This window comes from Dreissena polymorpha, chromosome 16 (assembly GCF_020536995.1).
Source record: "Dreissena polymorpha isolate Duluth1 chromosome 16, UMN_Dpol_1.0, whole genome shotgun sequence".
Lineage (NCBI taxonomy): Eukaryota > Metazoa > Mollusca > Bivalvia > Myida > Dreissenidae > Dreissena > Dreissena polymorpha.
This window is the reverse complement of record NC_068370.1, coordinates 37,629,582-37,648,857: the sequence shown is the minus strand read 5'-3', so window position 1 is coordinate 37,648,857 and position 19,276 is coordinate 37,629,582. Positions and strand designations below refer to the sequence as shown.

Below are 19,276 nucleotides of genomic sequence, written 5' to 3'. Positions count from 1 at the left end.
CTGGATAGTGTATATCCACACTATAGCTGGATCGTTTCTGACCACTTTAAAGCTGGTTAGTGTCTATCCACACTTTTGCTGGATCGTTTCTGACCACTCTAAAGCTGGTTAGTGTCTATCCACACTATTGCTGGATGGTTTCTGACCACTCTAAAGCTGGATAGTGTATATCCACACTTTTGCTGGATCGTTTCTGACCACTCTAAAGCTGGATAGTGTCTATTCACACTTTTGCTGGATCGTTTCTGACCACTCTACAGCTTGTAAGTGTCTATTCACACTATAGCTGGATAGTTTTTGACCACTCTACAGCTGTTTAGTGTCTATCCACACTATTGCTTGATTGTTTCTGACCACACTACAGCTGGTTAGTGTCTATCCACACTATTGCTGGATTGTTTCTGACCACACTCAAGCTGGTTAGTGTCTATCCACACTTTTGCTGGATCGTTTCTGACCACTCTAATGCTGGTTAGTGTCTATCCACACTATTGCTGGATCGTTTCTGACCACACTAAAGCTGGCTAGTGTTTATCCACACTATTGCTGGATCAGTTCTGACCACTCTAACGCTGGTAAGTGTCTATCCACACTATAGCTGGATCGTTTCTGACCACACTATAGCTTGATACTAGCTATGCACATTATAGCAGGATAGTTTTTATTCACGCTAAAGCTGGTGATGCCTTTTTTGTATATCAACATGCACATAGTATATAACTCTGTTCCTACTTATCACTTTTCCTGAATTATTTTTTTCTAACACTAGGCCAAGATGTGGATATTCGCCACACTAATGTCCTGTCATTGTTACCATGAACCAACATCCTACCAATATATAAGAGCAAATCTTAATATTGTTGCACGTTTAGAACCTGCTGACAACAATAATGTGCAGTCATCCATTCATGGTTGACATGGAAACCAACATGTTACCTAATACCAATAGACAAGGACAAGTCTTTATATTGTTGCAGGTTCGGAATCGAAGGACAAGAATGTACAGCAATCACTTCACAGTTACCATGGCAACCCAACTCCCTCACTTGTCAGGACGGTCAAGGTTGAGGTTGTATCTAGCAAACAACTTGTGGCAGTCAAAGTGGATGATACCAGTGTATGTTCCAGCTTAAATTGTCTTAGTATGACTTAACATCATAGCGTCTACTGAATATAATAACTAGGGTAACTGACATTTTGTAAATTGTTCAGGAATGCATATTTTCCGACATTTTCTGAAATACAGTAAGAGCACTTTTCCATTCAAAATATTTCAGTGTTGAAATTATGGTAACTGCTCCTTGCTTAATTTTTTATTGTTTTAAAAAAGACATATCAATTTGGAGTTTTGTTTCGTTTTTCATGTGTCATGATAATACTGTAATATAGAAAATTTGAATACGAGAAAATGTTTATTATTTTAATAAAACAGTTTTTTGCTTCTCCTGAAAATTTAAGAAAATGTCAGTTACGCTACTTTTTATATTCAGAAAATGACATGTTGTCAATTTAAAAAATTTGGTAAAAACATTATTTTTACCAAAAAGAATTACTTAATATTTTAACAGTTGATGTATGTCACCTTAATAAACACAAAAATGGAAAAAAGTAAAAATGTATCAAAATGTCAGTTACAAGACTTATAACATTCAGTAGACGAATTATAATTCAGACAATGTTTTGCTCTTTTCACATTATCCACTATAAATTGGAGCCGTTCTTAGTGTGGCAACCTAACTGGAATATTGTGACATTTAGAATAAAAAATGTCCCATTTACTTGTTCAATGGTTTGCAAACAATTTCTCATTTTTGGGAATTAATGTACACTCTAGAAAAAATCAATGAGGGGTTGAATAAGCTTTAATATTACAGCAGTGTAACAGAGATAAAAGTACAGTTAAACATACAGTTATTACAGTCAATTTCTGTTGCTTATACTGCGTAACATCCAAGAATTGTTCATTCTAGATCCACACAAGTGACGGCTTGGATATTGACAGAGGGATCCACATCGTAGTATTGAATCAGGTCAATGTAAGTGCATAGAAGTGTATCCCTTTACCACTCAGAAACTCACTTTTAGGTGTTGGTAGTTCTTTAGAAATTCAAATTAAATTCAAGACTTTTCTTAGTTTATTCAAGTTTTAAGGATTTCATGTTCAACCCCATGATACTGATGAGCAGCAAGCAATCAGTTGCATATAGCCATTTTCACCTTGCTTCTTGTCAGGAAAGGGTTATTATGGTTCCACCTTCAGAAAAGTGGAGAAATCAAATCGTCTTTGTTTGACTGTACATTAAGCATGCATATCGTAAACTGTAATTGACATGTTCAGCTGTACATGATCTTTTTTTTTTAATTCAATATAAAACATACAATGTATACATGTATATGATCATAAAACAAAGTGAAACCATGTAAGAGTAATAAAGTTCAAAACATGTTATACAATATATGTTAATATATACTTTTTTACCTTGTGGTTTCTTTTGATTAAAAAAGGTTAATAATTTATGTAATTATTTTTTTTGGTTGTTTGTGATAGGTGTTTAAAAAAAAAGGAAAACAAAACAGAGAAGTTTTAGATAAGGATGAGTTGCATAAAGTGGATAGAAAGCATACTGGACTTGTTTATGAAAGTTTAATGTGTTTCCATTTTTAGCTCGACTATTATATATGAAATATATATAGTGGAGCTATCCTACTCACCCCGGCGTCGGCGTTAGCGTGAGCGTGCAAATGTTTAAGTTTGCGTACCACCCCAAATATTTTCTATGTCCCTTGACATATTGCTTTTATATTTTGCATACTTCTTTACCAACATGACCCTAACCTATAAACAATAGCAGACAACTGTATTATGAATTTTGTAAGACTTATGGCCCCTTTTCCACTTAGAATATGCATATTATTGATAAATCTATGTTAACGTTTGCGTACCACCCCAAATATTGTCTATGTCCCTTGACATATTGCTTTTATATTTTGCATACTTCTTAACCAACATTACCCCAACCTATAATCAAGAGCAGACAACTGTATCAAGAATTTTGTAAGACTTATGGCCCCTTTTCCACTTAGAATATGCATATAATTGATAAATCTATGTTAAAGTTTGCGTACTATATATCCCAAATATTTTGTATGTCCCTTGACATATTGCTTTTATATTTTGCATACTTCTTTACCAACATGACCCCAATCTATAGACAAGAGCAGACAACTGTATCAAGCATTTTGTTAGAATTATGGCCCTTTTTTCAATTAGAATATGCATATTATTGATAAATCTATGTTAAAGTTTGCGTACCACCTCAAATATTTTCTATGTCCCTGGACATATTGCTTTCATATTTTGCATACTTCTTTACCAAAATGACCCCAATCTATAAACAAGAGCAGACAACTGTATCAAGTATTTTGTAAGGATTATGGCCCTTATTTTCACTTAGAAATTTGAATATTTGGTTAAGTTTTGTGTTTAGGTCCACTTTTTTCCTAAAGTATCAAAGCTATTGCTTTCATACTTGCAACACTTACTAACTATTGTAAGGGGACTGTGCATGCAAAGTTATGTAACTCTGACTGGCATTTTGACGGAATTATGGGCCCTTTATACTTGAAAATTTGGTTAAGTTTTGTGTTTTGGTCCACTTTACCCCTTAAGTATCATAGATATTGCTTTCATACTTGGAACACTCGCAAACTATCATAAGGGGACAGTAAAGGACAAGTTGCATAACTCTGGTTGTCATTTTTACGGAATTATGGCCCTTTTTGACTTAGTAACTTTGAATTTATGGTTACATTTTGTGTTTCGATCCACTTTACTTCTAAAGTATCAAGGCTATTGCTTTCAAACTTCAAATACTTTCATGCTATCATGAGGGTACTGTACCTGGCAAGTTGAATTTTACCTTGACCTTTGAATGACCTTGACTCTCAAGGTCAAATTACCCCCCCCCCGAGGTCCAGAATCCCCTTCACCCAAATATAAATGACCACATTATACCCCCCTCTCCACCCCACCCCAGCCCCCACTCAAACTTTTTGAAATATTTGAAACATGTTAAACATTTTTTTTATTTCATTTTTGAAGGACCATCCCACCCAAGCTATTGCTATCAAACTTGAAATAAAATCTTATTACTTTGTTTTATGTCTTTACAAATGTTCAATAGATTGTGGAAAAAATACCTGAACTCAGAATCGTCTTTAAAGAACATAAGCGATCAATATGTTTCAATTATGGTTCTCTTCCAGTTAGAATATGACTATATTACCTTGACCTTATTGAATATGAACAATTTCCCCATGATGGCTTACATTATACTGTCAAGCACTCGAATAGTCGAGTGGGCTGTCTTCTGACAGCTCTTCTACTGTTTATTTTGGTTTCTAAATTATGAGTTACTTTACACCATGCCGATAGAACATTCGATAGAAATATGTTTTTGGTTGAAATTTCATCTAGGATATTATTGTCGATATTACATTCAAAAAGTAAGGAGTCACCATATGTTTTAAGAATTTTCTGGTGGAATAATTTCCATTTACTCGTATTGGTATTATCTAAATATCTTTTAACCCAACTGCATTTGATTGCATTCAGGAATGAATCTATATCCGTCAGTTTGATACCTCCATATTCTACTGGTTGAATTAATTGAGTTCGCTTAATTTTATCAGGTTTACCGTCCCATATTAAATTAAATATTTCTGATTTTATATTCTCATTCTAATATCATTTGGTGGGTTTGGGAGAACTGTTAGTGTATAAATTAATTTAGGGAGTGCAAACATTTTCAACACAGTGTTTTTCTAATTAGTGTAAGTTTATGATGATGCCATGATTTTAAACAATTTTTAATTTTTTGTAGTTTAGGCAATATGTTTTTTAGAATTGTTTCATTTTTATTGTTTGTAAAGGTTATAAGGCTGTACATGATCATACATAGCTTTTACCATATTTTACATTGTGTTTTGTGAAAACCAGCAGATTGAGTATCACCCTTGACCGTAGACACAATTGTGTATCGAGGTTGGCAATCATTGCATTTTAATAACTTTGATTATAGATAGGAACATGTTGAAAAGCACTCTACATGATGACTCCGAAAATTATGTTTATATTATAAAATATGAGTAATATGTGAATTGCATGTCTGATTTCTGCAGTGTCCATGAGATTGGGTTAACATATAAACAATAAATTTCCTTTAAAAAAATCTCATGACCTGAATAACAGTGTATCAAGGAATCATAAGGTTGTCCCACCAGGGCTCGACAAATCCACTCGCCCCCTCGTAATTACGAGTAGAAATCGGCTCCAGACGAGTGAATATTCCGGCAGCACTCGTCCTGCAGGGCAAGTGGCAATTCTGGCCGAAAAGATTAAATTTCAAGTTTTAACACATCTTTTCCAAACAAAGCAACGTTAAAGCGGCGAATAAACATTTACGGGATGTTGATTATTGCATACTGCCCTAAAATCAGTCCTGTTCCCGTTACGCGCCGTTACCGGTATGTTCTGTGAATGTATCCTATACAGTATGGTATACGGTCTTTTAATACTGCTAAAAAATTTGTTTAAATTCTTCACATCTTTCAATTTAAAGAGTGGCTATTTGCAAGTTTTAATGGACGAAAATGACAAAGAGAAAACTGCCTTTTGTACACAGAGAGGCTGTTTGAGTTTAACAAAATGCCTTTCGAACTCTCCAATGCTTCCTAAGTGTAATCATAATGATTGTGACAATAAGGACAAAATGAAAAACAAACAAGTTAAAAGTGTGTTAAAACAGTTTATTAACTATTATTGAGTTAACAGTTCTATATGATAACCAATAGAAAATCACAATAAAACATATTAGTTACTGATTTATTGCATTTTTTGAATAAATTGCAGGGCAAGTACATATTTTAGCAGGGCAAGTGAATATTTTAACAGGGCAAGTGAAAATTCTTAGCTACTCGCCTTGCAGGGCAAGTTGCTGAAAAAAAAATTGTCGACCCCTGCCCACGTAGCATTATTTTTGTCAACGTTCCCATGAAGAGTTGTTGAAATTTGAGCTGCAATTAAGACTTTGACTATTCTAGATGAACGTGATGGCCGTCCGCGTGTTTGACACCTATCAGAAGCAGGAAGATGAAAACATGATCAACTTCTTGGCGGACGTAACACCCGGCAGGATCCTCATCTTTGCCATCAAAGTACATAGCAGTTTTTTCGTTCTTTATAAAATACCGAAAGAGGTTTTTTCCCAATAGAGATTTTTTTTTTTATTCCAATTGCTGTCCAAAAATTATCTGCACAAATGGAATTTTGCGCCAATGTTGTTCTAAAATTGCATTTTCTGCAAGTGAACAAAAATCCTGATTACTGAAACTGAACATTTCAGCAAAAGGTCTTGCAAAATAATATTTAGAAGGGTTTGTGCAATTATAATTCTCTGTCCAGGATTTCATGAAGCGAGTTTTCCCTTTTTTTTCCAATTATTTTTTCCAAGTTGCGCTGTTCCCATACATTTCCCAATATGTCAAAAAATGCTAGCCTTGTAAATCATCAGGTAGGAGCGACATAATGGAGTTGTTCTGCCGTTTTGTCAATAGTTCTTTCTTTATCAGCTGTTTTATTTTGCCTCTTTCTATATAGGGTATTTTTTAGTGATAAAAAACAGAGACCTACTCTGTTAATGGTATCTTGTTTACAATATTTTGTTTAATTGTAAACCCCCAGACAAACATTGATTGGTCTGCCCCTGAGGGTCCAAGAATGGAATGAATTAATTGGCTTATAAAAACTTGTGGTATTAGTCTGCACAGGCTGATCAGGGACACACTTTCCGCTTTTATTGAATTTTGTGTTTAAAGGAAGAACTGTTCTTAATAAAAATCCAGTTAAGGCAGAAAGTGTCGTCCCAGATTAGCCTGTGCAGACTGCACAGGCTAATTTGACAATATTTTACGCATATGCATTAAACCCCCTTTTTAGATTGACAAGTATCTACTATATCGTTACTTTCAGGATGAGGGTACCTTCAATCTGCAGGAGAAATCACGGAGCTTTCTAGCAGACATGGGCAGTGAGTTTGCACCCATTCTGCACTGGAGAGACATGTGGGCCTTCGTCTGTATTCACAAAGGTAAATATAATTTTTAAGTGAAGCTTCTTTGCCTTTAAGTCTGACATTTGTATTATACCCCTGGAAATGAAGTATACATGCAGTGTATTTGACTTATTTCGCAATAAATTGTAAGAGCATTAAGTATTATAGATTGCATTACATGTATAAGTGTTTGTTGTTTACAAATCAATAACTCTTTGTTGTTTTCATATTTGGCAATAACATTCAGACCATTTTCCCAGATGGTTGAGTTTTTAAGCATCAGAATTCCATGTAATTATTTTTTTGGCCAATATTTTTTTTTTAGAAAAGTATTTTGGTTTTGCATGGTGTCAATTAAACGAGGATGGGGATACTATGTTTGCTTTGATTACAATATCTGCATATATCTCACCTCCTACAAAAATGACCTAATCCGATTGGCTTAGAGTGGTCACGTGCCCAAGGAGTATTTTCCATACACCCTAACAATTTCCATACTCCCCGAGTACGCTTCGCTCTCGTATGGTATAAAATTACTGTGGCTGTAAATCCCATACACCATCAGTTACGAACAGTGTAACTAATAATCTTTATAGGCAAGCGTCTGGGGGAGGCCTTCAAAGAAAGTGAGGACCTGAGTGTGTGGGCGGAGCCTGCCTACCTGTCAGTCAATGTTACCCTGACAACTGCTATTGGTAATGTAATAATGGTATGATCCAAGTCATGCGAAAATGCGTCTTATGCAATACTAGTGCCCGAGATAAGCTGGGTATCTGCGTCTTTCACCCTATTAAAATGTTTAAAAACGCAAAGAAATACAATATCATGCGTATTGAAAACGCAACCAAATAAACTTTTACGCAAATTTGTCAAATTTAATGCGTACGATACAATATATTCTATCGAAAATGCTTTTCTCGTTTTCGGTATGTTCTTTTTAAGTCTTTAGTATCATTATCGTAACGTGGCGACGCTTTCATTCAGGAAGCACCTGGAAGACGGAGCAGGAAAACAGTCAAAGTTATTCAAAAGCTCTGCGGACTAGATTTCATAGTAAAATAAAGTGTCTGACCAAATTATTTACAACTCCATACATGTGTTTTCATTCTGACTTAATCCGTCGCTCATTGTGCATGTATTTGTAAAGCGCCTGTACTTTCGGTTTCTATTATGATGCGAAATAAAAATGTCTAAGAGAGGTCGAAAGCAAACTTTTTCCAACCAAGAAAGCAAGAGCCAATAAGTGCCGAATCATTTGTCTTATCGATTTTGTTTATATGTTTGACAGCAACAAAGATGTCAGTAAACATCAGTTATTATTTTTTTAACTTTAAAGTTTATATTATGGACAGTTTCAAGGATTAAAGATGTTATGAAACATCAGTTTATTAAAGTTAATGTTGACAGTTTACAGTTTTATTGAATCAATAAAAGTGTGCAGCTTCAATAGAAGTAAAACAGCAATGATTTTAAGGTATGTATTTTTATAACTCATTTCACCCTATTTTAAGAATGAAATCACCCTATTTTTCAAAATCAATGGGTGAAAACCCTATTTCCCAAATAATTATCTGGGGCACTGCAATACGTGGCCAGTGTAGCTCCAGACCAGCCTGTGATGATTCCTTATGTGCGCTTATGAGAATACCATACCAGGCATGTCTTTATAACAGTGCTTGTGCACATGCTGGTCTATAGCTACCCAGGCCTCATATGTCATAAGACATGTTTTCGCATGACCTGGGTCATAAAATATATATGAATTCACGCCTATGCTTATGCACTTGTTTCCTTCTAAGTAAGGTTTATGCTTAGGTCAGCTGAAATACGGAATGCATGTTTTTCCATTAAAATAGCTATGGGTGTTCTTGATTTTCAACATCTATTTTAACAAAAAATGTTATGTGTAGATTATTACTGGTATGTTATAATACGCCTATTTGGAAATAGCAGTAGAAATGGAACACTTGAGAGTGCAGAACTTGTGGAAAGGTGGAACAAGATTTGTCAATACTAGTAATTAACAGATTTTCAAACAACTCTGTAGTTTTGTTTATCATGAGTTTAATGATAAAGAACCTGGCTCTTTGGTCAATGATAAATGTACAAATTCCACGTCAAAGGTCAATTAAAAGAAATCATTTGAGACTTTCCTGTATCTTTACCTCAAAAACCACTTCATTTTCATGCGTAATAATCCTTATGACAGTTGCATTCCTGTTGAGTGTTAGTTATTATTGAAATAAGCTTTCAAAGGCAGTATTTTTATATTGAAATTACTAATTTTAATCCTTTGACATTTCAGATGCAAAATGCCCCTGGCCAGCTACAGCAGAAAACGAGCGTCGGCGTGTGTTTTGTAACAAGTACGAGGGTTACGGCTCAATATGCAGGTGTGACAGACCTGATCCGATCCACTTCAATGTGACACCGGTATGTTTATGTAGACTGGTGGTAAATGAACATACTAAATCTTAATTTAGTTCTATAAATTAATATGGACTAAATTAGCAAAGAAAAAAAGCATAATAGATCTAAACTTAATAGTAAAAAAATGAATATGTTCTTCAATCTGCAGAGGAAATTAATATAATTTATCTAAATTCCATAATGGAAGTAAGCAGCCTTTATCTAAAAAGAGAAATAACAATATTGGTTATCACAAATCAGTAATTGGTATTAAACAATATAATTGATCTGTAATAAGTATTGAAATGAACCTTGCCTATCTCTAATCAGTTATGGAAATTAACATTATTAAGAAAAAATAAATATTGAAAACAAGCAATCTCAAAGCATTAATAGAAATAAATATATTATTAAACCAACATGTCCAATGACAATGAATATTGTTTATCTCAAGTAAAAATGAAAATTAACATTATTAGTTTAAAATAAACATTACAAACATCATTTATCTCAAATATGGATTTTTTGAATATTTTGGTGAATATTTTTGTCAATGTGTTTGGGTCATTTATAAGTGTTTATTTTTGCAGTTGGCCAATGGTGGCATACTGGATGTGCCAGTTACAGTGATAGCCAGTAACAGACCAGCCTATTTATACAGGTACGCAATATGTAGAAATACATGTATTAACATGACAGAAACAGACCAGACTATCTGTACAGGTACGCTATATGTAGAAATACATATATTAACATGACAGTAACAGACCAGACTATCTGTACAGGTACGCAATATGTAGAAATACATATATTAACATGACAGTAACAGACCAGACTATCTGTACAGGTACGCAATATGTAGAAATACATATATTAACATGACAGTAACAGACCAGACTATCTGTACAGGTACGCTATATGTAGAAATACATATATTAACATGACAGTAACAGACCAGACTATCTGTACAGGTACGCAATATGTAGAAATACATATATTAACATGACAGTAACAGACCAGCCTATCTTACAAGTACGCAATATGTAGAAATACATATATTAACATGACAGTAACAGACCAGCCTATCTGTACAGGTACGCAATATGTAGAAATACATATATTAACATGACATTAACAGACCAGCCTATCTTACAAGTACGCAATATGTAGAAATACATATATTAACATGACAATAACATACCAGCCTATCTGTACAGGATGCAATATGTAGAAATACATGTATTGTCATGACAATAACAGACCAGCCTATCTGTACAGGATGCAATATGTAGAAATACATGTATTGTCATGACAATAACAGACCAGCCTATCTGTACAGGATGCAATATGTAGAAATACATGTATTGTCATGACAATAACAGACCAGCCTATCTGTTCAGGATGCAATATGTAGAAATACATGTATTAACAAGACAGTAACAGACCAGCCTATCTGTACAGGTATGCAATATGTAGAAATACATGTATTAACAAGACAGTAACAGACCAGCCTATCTGTACAGGACACTATATGTAGAAATACATGTATTAACATGACAGTAACAAACCAGACTATCTGTACAGGTATGCAATATGTAGAAATACATGTATTAACAAGAAAGTAACAGATCAGCCTATCTTTACAGGACGCTATATGTAGAAATACATGTATTTACAAGACAGTAACAGACCAGCCTATCTGTACAGGTATGCAATATGTAGAAATACATGTATTAACAAGACAGTAACAGACCAGCCTATCTGTACAGGACGTTATATGTAGAAATACATGTATTAACAAGACTGTAACAGACCAGACTATCTGTACAGGATGCTATATGTAGAAATACATGTATTAACATGACAGTAACAGACCAATCTATCTGTACGGGACGCTATATGTAGAAATACATGTATTAACAAGACAGTAACAGACCAGCCTATCTGTACAGGATGCAATATGTAGAAATAACTGTATTAACATGACAGTAACAGACCAGCCTATCTGTACAGGTATGCAATATGTAGAAATACATGTATTAACAAGACCTTAACAGACCAGCCTATCTGTTCAGGACGCTTTATGTAGAAATACATGTATTAACATGACAGTAACAGACCAGCCTATCTGTACAGGTATGCTAAATGTAGAAATACATGTATTTAACATGACAGTTACAGACCAGCCTATCTGTACGGGACGCTTTACGTAGAAATACATGTATTAACAAGACAGTTACAGACCAGCCTATCTGTACAGGTACACAATATGTAGAAATACATGTATTAACAAGACAGTAACAGACCAGCCTTTATGTGCAGGTATGCAATATGTAGAAATACATGTATTAACAAGACAGTAACAGACCAGCCTAGCCGTACAGGTATGCTAAATGTAGAAATACATGTATTTAACATGACAGTAACAGACCAGCCTATCTGTGAAGGTATGCTATATGTAGAAAAACATGTATTAACAAGACAGTAACAGACCAGCCTATCTGTACAGGTACGCAATATGTAGAAATACATGTATTAACATGACAGTAACAGACCAGCCTATCTGTACAGGTACACAATATGCAGAAATACATGTATGAACATGACATTAACAGACCAGCCTATTTGTACAGGTACGCAATATGTAGAAATACATGTATTAACAAGACAGTAACAGACCAGCCTATCTGTACAGGTACGCAAAATGTAGAAATACATGTATTAACATGACAGTAACAGACCAGCCTATCTGTACAGGTACGCAATATGTAGAAATACATTTATTAACAAGACAGTAACAGACCAGCCTATCTGTACAGGTACACAAAATGTAGAAATACATGTATTAACAAGACAGTAACAGACCAGCCTATCTCTACAGGTTCACAATATTTAGAAATATATAGATTAACATGGGAGAAGAAGATTCTTATATAATCTAACTTTTCTTAAGCTAACCTGAGCACAACATGTTTTAAAGACTACACTAGAGTGAAACTTATTTAAGCCTTGTTTTTGAGAAACTTGGCTTAATGCATTTGCGTAAAATGTACTCCCAGATTACCCTGTTTGGACTCCACAGGGACAAGACTTTCCGCTTTTAGTGTTCTTTTGTTGATGTTTTTAATCCAGTTTAGGCGGAAAGTGTCGTCAAAGATTATCCTGTGTAGAGTGCACAAGCTAATTTTGTACTCCCCTTTACGCACATTCCCTAAGACAAGTTTTCCCAAGGCAAAGCTCGCTTGGTATATGACTACTAGTCTGTGTCAGTGTGACAGCTTGTTAATATCTGTACGGTTCATTTGCCCTCTTGTATTTCAGAATGCTCAGAAGGCTGTTAGTGACACCTGGAGTTCCAGTCAACAAGATATCAGTTTTCATAGATGGCTACCATGACGTAAGTAAGAAATTGTTTTAATGCTGCTCATGACATAAGTGTTAGTTGATTGTAGATTTCCATACGTTCTCTCTACTCTATGACGAGATTAAGTTTTTATGCCCCCAGTAGGCTGGCATATAGCATTTGAACTGTATGTCCGTCCTTCCATCCGTCTCTCCGTCCGTCCGAAAACTTTTACATTTGCCATAACTTTTGCAATATTGGAGATAGCAACTTGATATTTGGCATGCATGTGTATCGTATGAAGCTGCACATTTTGAGTGGTGAAAGGTCAAGGTCATCCTTCAAGGTCAAAGGTAAAAAAACAAACCAAGGGAAGTCATAAGCTTTAAAGGGAGATAATTTATATTTATCATTTAGCAGGTACAGATCATTTAATATACATATTTTTTTTTATTATATCCCTTTAAAAAGTATAACATCCCTAGTAAAAATTATATGTACCTGCCAAATGATAAAAAATAAATAAATAAATGAAAGCGGCACAGTAGGGGGCATTGTATTTTTGACGAACACATCTCTTGTTTCTTTCAACAAATATTTTCATAAAACTTAAATACGATATGTTGTATGTGACTTCTTCACAAAGCTAAATATGCAGTTCCATAACTGCTATAGCCCATGGTAAATTGACAGTTCAATCAGAAAGAGCTTTCGCGTGTCATGTAAGAATATTGTTTCTCATTTCTGTTTCAGTGATTTTATGTAAGAATTATGTTTCTCAACCCTGTTTCAGGTGTGTTTAATGTTAGAATAATGTTTCTCATTCCGGTTTCAGGTGTTTTATATTAGAATAATGTTTCTCAACCTCGTTTCAGGCGTATTTCATGTTGGCCCATTTTAAATTCACAGTTCAATCAGAGAAAGTTTTTGTGTTTTATGTTAGAATAGTGTTTCTCAACCCTGTTTCAGGTGTGTTTCATGTTATAAAAATGTTTCTCATTTCTGTTTCAGGTGTTTTATGTTAGAATAAATAATGTTTCTCAACCAGGTTTCAGGTGTATTTCATGTTAGCCCATTTTAAATTCACAGTTCAATCAGAGATAGTTTTCATGTGTTATGTTATAATAATGTTTCTCATTTTGGATTTAGGTGTGATTCATGTTAGAATAATGTTTGTCCCTCTGGTTTCAGTTGTATTTCATGTTTCTCATTCCGGTTTTAGGAGCCACTAGCTGTTACGCGCCTGTTAAATGTCCGAGGTGTACAGCATGCACCACTGAGTCAAAAAAATGCCAGGATCAGCCAGCACTACAAGTTCAGCCTAACAGAGACATTCAACACATTCCCAGTAGGTTATTACAGAGACATTCAACACATTCCCGGTAGGTTATTACAGAGACATTCAACACATTCCCGGTAGGTTATTACAGAGACATTCACCACATTCCCGGTAGGTTATTACAGAGACATTTACCACATTCCCGGTAGGTTATTACAGAGACATTCAACACATTCCCGGTAGGTTATTACAGAGACATTCAACACATTCCCGGTAGGTTATTACAGAGACATTCAACTCATTCTCGGTATTACATAACCAGAGCCTCATTTTGGGGAAACTATGCTCAATGCATGTGGATTAAATGTAGAACGACTTCTTTAAATCGAAATATACCGTAAAAACAGAAAGTTTTGTCTCTTGTTAGCCAATGCAGACTGACGAGCAGCAAACAGCATTAAACCTGAACAGACTGCGAGTTACTTGCAGGCAGTTCTGGTTTTATGCTGTTTGCACAAAGCCATTTTCACTCAGCTTCTAAGTTGGAAAGGGTTAAATAAAGCGGTCCAAATGCTTGCTGTGCATGTATAGTGTGTATAAAGTAACTTCACGTCACAGAATAATTTGCCTATCTAAAGGCAAATCATTTTACAATTAGGGCTAACCGTTTCTTTTGGTTAAGCGCAAACTTCAAACTAAAAGATGCCTCGTGTTACTGTTGAGCACTATTAATTTTTATGGCCCCGAAGGAGGGCATATAGTGATCGGACTGTCTGTCCGTCACACTTTGCGTTTAGGTATCGAAAAATGCTCATAACTTCTATGTCGCTTCAGATTACAATTTCATATTTGGCATGCATGTGTATATGGACAAGGCCTTTCCATACGCACACAAATTTTGACCCCTGTGACCTTGACCTTGAACTTAGGGTCAGCGTTTAGGTTTTAAATCTGCGTTAAGGTTTCGAAAAAAGCTCATTACTTCTACCAAGCGTTTATAATGTGCAGAAGTCATCGTATGGTGACAGCTCTTGTTTATACAGAAGTTAACGTTTCAATTATAATATTATAATAATAGTTATTGCTGAATTTTGGCAAGTGCATTATTTTCATAAGTCGTATACTGTTTATTGCTTTTCAGGATGCCCAACATATCATTATCCTTGAAGAAGATCTTGATGTATCTCCAGATTTCTTTTTGTAAGTGAATTATAGGGTTCTCATTTTAAGCTCGACTATTATATATGAAATATATATAGTGGAGATATCCTACTCACCCCAGCGTCGGCGTTTCCATTCCGTTAGCGTTAGCATGCAAATGTTAAAGTTTTCGTACTATCCCAATTATTTTAATTGTCCCTTGACATATTGCTTTCATATTTTGCATACTTGCATACCAACATGACCCCAAACTTTAAACAAGAGCAGACAGCTCTATCAAGCATTTTGTTATAATTATGGCCCCTTTTCCACTTAGAATATGCAGCAAATGTTAAAGTTTTCGTACTAGCCTATTTATTTTCATTGTCCCTTGACATATTGCTTTCATATTTTGCATACCGTAAATCCACGAATATAATACGCACTCGTGCTTAATATGCACCCCCAAGTTTGGTCAAAATTTATCGGTAAAAATTGAAAATCCGAGTAAAATACGCACTAAAAAATCAGTGTCCGAAATCGGCCGTTTCTGAAAAAATGTGTCAATATATTTTTGTGTTGTGAAAATAGAAAATCAATTTGGTGTTGTCAACTATCTGTTTCACAGTAATACCCTAGTATATTGATCGGATGTGGTATAGTGCTGTTGTTATGACAGTTGCATAATAAATATCTCTGTCTGTTGTTTATATTACCATTGATTGTTACCAAGCCCCTTGCTGACATCCGGGTCAAGCAGTTATAATTACAAAAGAAAGAAGCAGAGACACTGTTTTTGTTTTCACATTTAATTCAATTTGACAATATTGGGGACAACAATATTGGGGACGATAATAATTATAATAATAATGAAGTAATAAGAAGACAAAATGATTACTTCCATTTTTATAGTTGTCTAGATGAATTACTTTTCCGAAGTGTTACAAACTCAATACTTTAATATAACTTAAAATATGTTTTTCATGATCTCTTTAATTAAAAAACGCTGCTGTCATTAAGGCTAGTTTGGGAGTAAAAAACAAATTAATTAATTATCACCTTTCAATTTAATTCGGCAATCGGCATACAGGTGTAATAGACTCTATTAGCATCATATAACTAATTCGCTATTTTGTAGGCAGACGACGATATTAACTGTGTATTCAAAGTATACAGTGTCTGCGCATGAATGACCCAATATTATCCGATAGCTCCTCCTGTTCTCACGTTTCATTCAACAACGTCATTTCATGTGTAAGTGAGCTTAATGTTTATTGGCCAGCTACCATGCGCACTTCAATAACAATAAGGTCAAGTGATGTCTCATAATCGGGTATAGACTGGGTTATGTTTACTGTTCGAATTGCGAAAACTTTCATTAAAACAAAGAGACAAATATCGGAAACCAGTCTGATATAAATGGCGGATGTTTTCAATGAAATTTTACTAGATTTTTGCATTTTCACAAATGAGATTTTTATTGAGCCAAATTCTCAATGTTTTTGCAAATGGCTCAAATGGCGAACGACAGCGCGAGCCCTGTTGCACCCCTTTGATGTGATGGTGTAGTTCAAAATGGCTGCAGCGAATCTAATAACGATTAAGTTGAAAATTTGAACAGGAAAAATTTTGTTCTGCTCTAAACTCGTATATTATACGCACCCCCTACTTGAAGAAAAAATCGGCAGGTAAAAAAGTGCGTATTATTTTCGTAGATTTACGGTACTTGTTGACCAACATCACCCCAACCTATAAACAAGACCAGACAACTCTATCAAGCATTTTGTCATAATGATTGCCCCTTTTATACTTAGAATATGCATATTATTGACAAATCTATGTTAAAATTTGTGTACTACCCCAAATATTTCCTATATCCTTTGACAAATTGCTTTTATATGTTGCATACTTGTCTACCAACATGACCTCAACCTATAAACAAGAGCAGACCACTGTATCAAGCATTTTGACATAATTAAAGCCTGTTTTACACTTAGATAATTGAACATTTTGCTTAAATTGCCATAACTTCTTTATTTATGATCACATTTTATTATTACTTTGACAAAACAACACTTACCTGAATACCATAATGGATTCCACCCAAACAATACACCACGCCCCTACCCAGAATCCCTCCCCCCCCCAACCTCACCCCCCCCCCCCCAATTTTTTTTTGTTTTAAACATCATCTAATAATAAATGACCCCCCTACCCCCCCCCCCTGTCAGAATACCCCCGTTATACCCCCCTCTCACCCCCTACCCCACCCCCACCCCAAATTGCTTTTTTTTTCCTTTATTTATTTTTGAAAGATCGTCTTATAAATGACCACACCCCTCATTATACCCCCTCTCAACCCCCCCCCCCCCCTCCCCCCAAAAAAAATATTTTTGTTTTCCTTTTTTTATTTTTGAAAGATCGTCTTATAAATTATTGAATATGAACAATTTCCCCATGATGGCTTATGTTATACTGTCAAGCACTCGAATAGTTGAGCGCGCTGTCCTCTGACAGCTCTTGTTGAGCTTATCTAAGCACTTAGATATAGCTTGATAGACCTGGAGCTTTTAGTATATCGTGTTTTCCATTCTCTGGCAGTGGGTGGGTGCAGTGGCAAATTTCTTGTAAAAACCTCTCCTAAACCCCTAAACAGATTTCAACCAATCTTCACAGGAATGATCATTGGTTGACCCTCATTCAAAATTGCTTAAATCCTTTCGGTCCATTGCATATTGAGGTCATGAGACTAAAAAGGGATTAAAAAAAAAACTTTGGTAAGAAACCTCCAGGATCAAAGTCACATGATTTCTAAAGACTGACATAGCAAAAAAAACTATACAAGGGCCAAAACTGTAATATTTGCTATATAACATAATATGATGGTCCTCTACCAAGATTGTTCAAATCCTCATCCAAGGGTCAAAATTGACCCCAACTAGTGGTGACTTGTTTCCCTGATATGTAAATAATGAAAACTTAATGAATATTCTCCTTTGAAACTGGAAGACTAAAAGGGTTAAAACTGGTCTTTTTTGTGTTTCTTGTTTCTATTACATGTACATAGTGACAGTATCATATCCGGAACCCTACACAGTTTTTTATGTCCCCCAGTCTATAATGGGGGACATATTGTTTTTGCTCATTCTGTTTGTTTGTTGGTTTGTTTTTTGGTTTGTTTGCGTCAAACTTTAACATTGGCCATGACTTAAGCAATATTGAAGATAGCAACTTGATATTTGGCATGCATGTGTATCTCATGGAGCTGCACATTTTGAGTGGTGAAAGGTCAAGGTCATCCTTCAAGATCAAAGGTCAAATATATGGTGGGGACATAGTGTTTCACAAACACATCTTGTTTAAATAATGCCACTTGTTTCAAAACTAGCCCCTCCCATGTGCAGTTGCCATTTATTGTGAATTATGGATATGATTAAAAACATATCCTCTGAAACTGTAAGGAAAATGGGTTTTGTATTTTTTTATGCAATATCATGTGGTGGTGCTCTTCCAAATTAGTTCAATGCATCATTGCGGTCAAAATTTTCCTCATCCAAGGGGTACCTTTTTTATGCTCCCCCAAAACAATTTGTGGGGAGCATTTAGTCGCCGCTTCGTCTGTCCGTCCGTCTGTCCGTGCAAATTTTTTGTCCGGGCTATTTTTCAGCAATTAATGACCGGAATTCGATGAAACTTTATGGGAAGCTTCACTACCAAGAGGAGATGTGCATATTATCAGCCGGTTCTGGTGAGATGATTTTTCACAGAGTTGTGGCCCTTTGAAATTTTCCATTAACTGTACAAATAGTGAAATTCTTGTCCGGGCTATTTCTCAGCAACTAATGACCGGAATTCAATGAAACTTTATGGGAAGCTTCACTACCAAGAGGAGATGTGCATATTATCAGCGGGTTCTGGTCGGATTATTTTTCACAGAGTTTTGGCCCTTTGAAATTGTCTATAAAAAAATTATTGTCCCCCCAACTACTGTGC

The 19,276-nt window shown here is 35.2% G+C and overlaps 1 protein-coding gene across 6 annotated transcripts in view; it reads left to right on the top strand.

The window, feature by feature from the left end:
- LOC127862153 (protein O-linked-mannose beta-1,2-N-acetylglucosaminyltransferase 1-like) overlaps positions 1–19,276 on the top strand; it is a 75,821-nt gene that overhangs the window by 42,543 nt on the left and 14,002 nt on the right. For all 6 annotated transcript variants that reach the window (XM_052401149.1, XM_052401152.1, XM_052401150.1 and 3 more), the window contains 10 exons: positions 978–1,117; positions 1,971–2,036; positions 6,103–6,216; positions 7,031–7,148; positions 7,709–7,807; positions 9,418–9,545; positions 10,112–10,182; positions 12,843–12,918; positions 14,087–14,212; positions 15,285–15,343. In XM_052401149.1, coding sequence (XP_052257109.1) covers positions 978–1,117; positions 1,971–2,036; positions 6,103–6,216; positions 7,031–7,148; positions 7,709–7,807; positions 9,418–9,545; positions 10,112–10,182; positions 12,843–12,918; positions 14,087–14,212; positions 15,285–15,343 — 997 coding nt within the window. The remainder of the gene's footprint in view (positions 1–977; positions 1,118–1,970; positions 2,037–6,102; positions 6,217–7,030; positions 7,149–7,708; positions 7,808–9,417; positions 9,546–10,111; positions 10,183–12,842; positions 12,919–14,086; positions 14,213–15,284; positions 15,344–19,276) is intronic.